Raw genomic sequence first — 6,347 nt, forward strand, 5'->3', positions numbered from 1 at the left:
TTTGCTTTGTTTTGCCTCAATATGTTTTTGAAAAAAATCTCTAAAATATTTTTCTGCTGTAGTAAGTGTAGTAGACAGCATGATTTAGATTTTTGCAGATGTTTTAATTGAGCTAAAATATGTATAACAAAATTTACCATTTTAACTGTTTCTAAGTATACAGTTTAATGACATTAAGTACATTCATAGTGTTGTGCAACCATCATCACTATCCATTTTCATCATCCCAAACAAGAACCTCTGTATCAATAAACAATAAACTCCCAAATTCCTCTTCTCCCCAGACCCTGGTTAACCTCCATTCTACCTTTCTTTTCTAGGTATCTCATATAAATGGAATCATATATTTGTTCTTTTGTGTTTTTCTTGTTTTATTTCATTTAGCATATTTTCAAGGCTCATCCAGGTTGTATATAGTATGTATCAGAATTGCATTCTTTTTTAAGGCTGAATAATATTCCATTGTATGTATATACCACAGTTTTGTTTATCCATTTATCCATAGATGGACATTTGCATTGTTTCCACATTTCAGCTTTTGTGAATTCTGCAGTTGTGAACATTTGTGTACAAGTATCTGTTTAGTCCCTTCTTTGAATTCTTTTGGGTGTACACCTAGATATAGGATCATGTGGTAGTTCTATGTTTAACTTTTTGAGGGACCACTAAACTGTTTTCCACAGTGGCCACACCATTTTACATTCCCACCAGCAATGCGAAAGGGTTCCAGTTTCTTTGCATCCTTGCTAACCCTTGCAATTTTCTGTTTGATAATAGCCATCCTAATGGATATAGAATGGCATCTCTTTGTTGTTTCAATTTACATTTCCCTAATGACTAGTGATATTGAACATTTTTTATGTGTTTATTGGCCATTTACTGTATACCTTCTTTAGAGAAATACCTATTCAAGTCTTCTGCCCATTTTTTAATTACTTGGAGTTTTTTTGTTGTTAAGTTGTAGGAGCTCATTTTACATTCTGGATATTAATCTCTTACTAGATTTATGATTTACAAATATTTTCTCTCATTCTGTGAATTGTCTTTTCACTCTTAACAGTGTCCTTTGATGCACAAACATTTTACGTTTTGATGTTCTGGTTTTTTTTGTTGCCTTTGTATAATTTTTTATGTTAACTATTTGTGAATAAAATTGTCATCACTATGACATAGTATTTCCTGAGAGACAAGATGTAGTTGAATAAACAATGAATTTAGAGTTAGATCTTATTTAACTTCTTTGGAAATGAATTTATGTTATGTTGTGTTATGTTATGTTATGTTATGTTATGTTATGTTATGTTATGTTATGTTATTTTGAGAGGGAGTCTCGCTCTGTCGCCCAGGCTGGAGTGCAGTGGCACGATCTCAGCTCACTGCAACCTCCACCTCCCGGGTTCAAGTGATTCTCCTGTCTCAGCCTCCCGAGTAGCTGTGATTACAGGCGTTTGCCACCACGCCTGAGTAATTTTTGTATTTTTAGTAGAGACAGGGTTTCACCACGTCGGCCAGGCTGGTCTTGAATTCCTGACCTCAGGTGTTCCACCTGCCTCAACCTCCCAAAGTGCTCGGATTACAGGCATGAGCCACCGCACCCAGCCTGGAATTGAGTTTCTTAATTTTCTAGTGAACATACTGGTATCACCCTCACAGGGTTACTGGGCTTTAGGAGAAAGAGCTGTAAAGCCATCAGTAGGTCAGAGGTATCTTATTATTTCATCAAATCTCTTGTAAAACACACACACACACACACATTTTCTCCCAAACTTTTAAGGCTTAAAAGAGGATTAAATTAATTTTTTTAGAATGAAGAGTTGGTTAGTCAGATTGCGTATACTTAGCTGAATATATTGTGTATTTATAGTAAAGATTACTTGATGAGTAAGTGAGGTTTTACATGTTTAATGACTGCTTTAATGGATTAATTGTTGTTCTTTCCCCAAGGCCTATATGAATCCAATAGCAATGGCGAGATCAAGGGGTCCAATCCAGTCTTCAGGGCCAACAATACAGGATTATCTGAATCGACCAAGGCCTACCTGGTATTTGTGAAACACTTTACCTATTTATAAGCTTTTATCAACTTTTTAAAGTTTATTCTTAAGACTTTAATTGATTTTATTGATTACCAAGCAATTGCCAGATAAGTAATTTTTTTAAGTAACATTTGATATGTGCTTTCTTTTGAATGTGTGAAACACATGTACAATTATAAAGCAAACATTTGAGAACCCACTACCCAGTATAGCCAAAGCACTGCCAGGTAACTTTTTCATACCAGTCTCTTCTCTATTCCATAAAAGACCTTAACCTTGCAGTGGTCAAAGCTATTTAGCAAGTTTAAGTAGTCTTGTCCTTTAGTGATGTGTAACCAGATAGCAGGAAGAATAATATTCAGCTTTGTTTCTAGTTTTATCTGCCAGCTTTTCAATGAATTAGAAAAACTGACTGATTTTTGTAAATAAAGCATCAGAGTATGGGCGATGTTATTCTTTAGTATGTCTTCCTCGTTATTAATACCATACTCCTGAGACAACATACGACACAGGCTTCAGAGCTGTTAACTTCAGAATCCCAAGTGCCCCTGAAAACTGGGCAACTGGTTGAAAAGTATGCTTATGTATAATAGGGAATCCTTCCTTTGAGTTAAATAAGAAGTAAGGATTGTTTACCAGTGTGTGTGAATGCCATTGTTAACCATTGCAGCATACCAGAAAATGCATTATCCCAAAACAAAGTATGTTTTAATGGGGAGAGGGAATGAACTTTCAAGGGGAAATGTCCAAGTAAATATATTACCTGTGTATCAGAGATCATCAAGACAGCCCTCAGGTTGAGTAACTCGTAGGGACTCACTGGAGTTTCAGCGGATAGTCATACTCATGGTAAGATTTATTACTGTGAAAGGCTACCAAGCACAATCAGCAAAAGGAAAAGGCACAGGGAGCAAAGTTTGGGTAAGTCCTGGAGCAGGCTTTGAAGGGTCCTCCCCTAGTGGGATCACATGAGAGGCACTTAATGCCCTTAGTAAGGAGTTGTGATAATACATGTGTGATTTTGGCAACCAACTGAAGCTCATTAGAGACTCAGTGCCCAAGGTTTTTATTGAGGCTGGTCAGCCTCTGCCTGTCATGTACCAAAATTCCAGATTCCAGGGCTGGGCATGGTTGCTCATGCCTACAGTTTCAGCACTTTGGGAGGCCAAGGCAGGAGGATTGCTTGAGGCCAGGAGTTTGAGATCAGCCTGGGCAACATAGCAAGATGCTGTCTCTACAAAAAATATATATGTTTTTTTTTTTTAATTAGCTGGATGTGGTAGTACATGCCTGTAGTCTTAGCTACTTGGGATACTGAGGCAGGAGGATTGCTTGAGGCCAGGAGTTGAAGATTACAGTGAACTATAATCACGCCACTGCATTCTAGCTTGGGTGACAGAGCAAGGCCTTGTCCCTTTAAAAAAAAAAAAAATCCAGATTCCCAGAAGGAAAACAGGTATTTAGCTTGAACTACATTGTTTGTACAAACAGTTTTAGGCACAATGATCTGCTCTTACCAGAGAATAGTAAGAATCCTCTGAATTCAAGTTCCCAGATGCCCATCTAGGGCCAGTCTTTTAAGTATGTCTTTCCAAGAATAAGCAATCAGGCGAGCTGTATTAACTCTTCTCTGCACAGCATGTTAGGTACCTTATTAAATGGGTCATATATAGACTGTAGTAGTTCAGTCAGATAGATTTCAGGGCATCCTAACATTGAAAACTACCAGGTTTATGACCTTAGGTGGACTTCTTACCTTCTCCAGCTTCAGTTTCTTTATCTGTAAAATGGGGATCCATACCTTTTCTCACAGGGTCATTGTGAGGATTAAATGAAAATGTATTTTAAATAGTGCCTGTTGTAAGTGCTTAGATGTTTGGTGTATTAGCTCTTACAATCCATATTTAGAAAAGGAGTCATTAGTGTTATTTATTTAGCTTTATTATGGTAATTTATTTTTATAGATGTGAACAAAGAAATTGAAATGTTACCGACATTGAATAGAAGTCTATTAGAATATTTAGAAGAGTTTATGAAATTTTGTTGTCTTATTTGTAAGCATTTATCTAATTTGAATTGCTTGAAATTTTATTTGTACCTTCTGTTTTTTAAGGGAAGAAGTAAAAGAGCAACTAGAAAAGAAAAAGAAAGGCTCCAAGGCTTTGGCTGAATTTGAAGAAAAAATGAATGAGGTTTGTAAAAAGTACCTGTTAAAAAAATAGACTAATTTGGCAGGTTATGGTGGCTCATACCTATAATTCCAGCACTTTGGGAGGCCGAAACGGGAGGCCAGGAGTTCAAGACCAGCCTGGGCAACAAAATAAGGCCCCCCGCGCCTTGTCTCCATTAAAAAAAAGAAAATACCCTAAGTATTTGGGCATAGCTCTCTCAGTTAAAGAGGTTCTGTATTTTAGAAGTGTTATTGTTATGGTGAATACAAGTTTGTATTTACGTGCATGCTTTTAAAAATGGAGAATAATCATCTTGTAATATAAGTCATCTAAGACTTAGATAACTTGGATTCCAAGTTAGGGTTGAGCAGTCCTCCTACTTCAGCCTCTTGAGTAGCTGGGACCACAGTTGCAGGCCACTATGCCTAGCTAATTTTTTTTTTATTTTTAGTAGAGACATGTTCTCACTATGTTGCCCAGGCTGGTCTCCAACTTCTGAGCTCAAGCGATCTTCCCACCTTAGCCTTCCAAAGTACTGTGATTACAGGTGTGAGCCATTATACCCAGCCTGTTTGCTTGTTTTGATTACAAACATGTATATAACGTATCAATCACAGTAACAATTAATTCAACTTTTACAGCCTAGACGGAGAATCTAGCCATCTTTGTTGAAAAGAGACCTCAGCTTCAGTAATAATACCTGCTCCTCAGTAATACAGAACCCCTATCCCTTAATATGCTCTTTGAAAAGAGCTAGTAGAGGGTCCTTTGGTAATAGGGTCAAGGATTGACACCTGTGTTTCTTTTGACTGTAATTAGAAGCTGAAATGGGTGAGAGGTATTAAGAGGATGGAGGGAAGGAAGTATTGGCTGTCTCTGTATATTAGGTGTACTGGAAAGGTTAGATAGCCTCTGATGGTGTTCATAACCTTTTTGCAGAACTGGAAGAAAGAACTGGAAAAACACAGGGAGAAATTGTTAAGTGGAAGTGAGAGCTCATCCAAAAAAAGACAGGTAATACCACTTTTAGTTTATTGCTATTCTTAACCTCATAGTTGGATTTTCATAATAATGCTGTATACTACTGTTAATAGATGCATTTGGAAACTCACATCAGCTTATTTAGACTTGTACTTTTGTTTCCATTTAGAGAAAGAAAAAAGAAAAGAAGAAATCTGGTAGGGTGAGCAAAAGTTTTCCATTTTTCTAAATGTTACAATTAAGAGCCAACAAAAAAAGTAAGAATAATTTGTTTAACCTGTATGCTAAAGGTGTAACTTAAACTCCAGATGAGTCAAGGAACTTAGAGGTTCTTTGATTGTGAAGAGTGGTTTTGTTCTATCACTGATATAAAAAACAGTGCCAACCACCTTATAACGTAATACATTTTCTGTTGCTATTTAAAGAGAAAGATTGGTGACCATGGCCACATATGTTAACTTGTTGAGCTTTTGTACAGGGAACAAGTGTGACATTTTATATTTTCATATTTATGACTTATGAAAATGGCATCTGTTTCTCAGACACTAGATTGATTTCACTAAGTATTTGAGAGACTTTGTAAAAAAAAAAATTCTCGCATCTCACAAGCTTTAATTGTTTTGTGCTTGGTCAAGTATTCATCTTCTTCTTCATCAAGCTCTGATTCTTCCAGCAGTTCTTCTGATTCTGAAGATGAGGTAAGGTTTGCTTATAATGGTTCATGAAATAATATCTCTTAATTTCTTTAATGTCAAGTGGAAACCCATTGTGAAATATCTGTTAGAAATGTTGACTTCCAGGTTTTGATTAATTATCCGTAACTTAGAGGACTAACATGAATGAGTGGTAACTAGAAACTTAAATATTGGTATGTAATATATTTTTTAGATTTTAAAATGTTTTGTTGACTTAAAAATATCAGTAGAAGAAAAAATTCGAAAAATCAAATGCTATTTGACTAGATGCTAGGCATTACATGTGATTCAGATCACTTGATCTTTATAACAGGAAAGTGATGTATTAAGTATTAATTAAGAAAAAAATATAGAAGCTGATCCTTTCGTGAAATTTTGTTCACTGATAAAAGTTTTATATTAATAAATGTGTAAATTAGATTTTTGAGACAGAAAGCAAATGTTTCTAAAAATATTTTCTGTAG

At 35.8% G+C, this 6,347-nt stretch overlaps 1 protein-coding gene across 3 annotated transcripts in view; it reads left to right on the forward strand.

Annotated features, from left to right (window-relative positions):
* The window catches only part of FAM133B (family with sequence similarity 133 member B), a 29,328-nt gene that overhangs the window by 6,822 nt on the left and 16,159 nt on the right, over positions 1-6,347 (forward strand). For all 3 annotated transcript variants that reach the window (XM_063725739.1, XM_024250330.3, XM_002818222.5), the window contains exons 2-6: positions 1,945-2,042; positions 4,150-4,228; positions 5,147-5,221; positions 5,358-5,390; positions 5,824-5,886. In XM_063725739.1, the coding sequence (XP_063581809.1) occupies positions 1,945-2,042; positions 4,150-4,228; positions 5,147-5,221; positions 5,358-5,390; positions 5,824-5,886 (348 nt within the window). The remainder of the gene's footprint in view (positions 1-1,944; positions 2,043-4,149; positions 4,229-5,146; positions 5,222-5,357; positions 5,391-5,823; positions 5,887-6,347) is intronic.

The sequence above is a fragment of the Pongo abelii genome, chromosome 6, assembly GCF_028885655.2.
Source record: "Pongo abelii isolate AG06213 chromosome 6, NHGRI_mPonAbe1-v2.0_pri, whole genome shotgun sequence".
In the NCBI taxonomy this organism is placed as follows: domain Eukaryota; kingdom Metazoa; phylum Chordata; class Mammalia; order Primates; family Hominidae; genus Pongo; species Pongo abelii.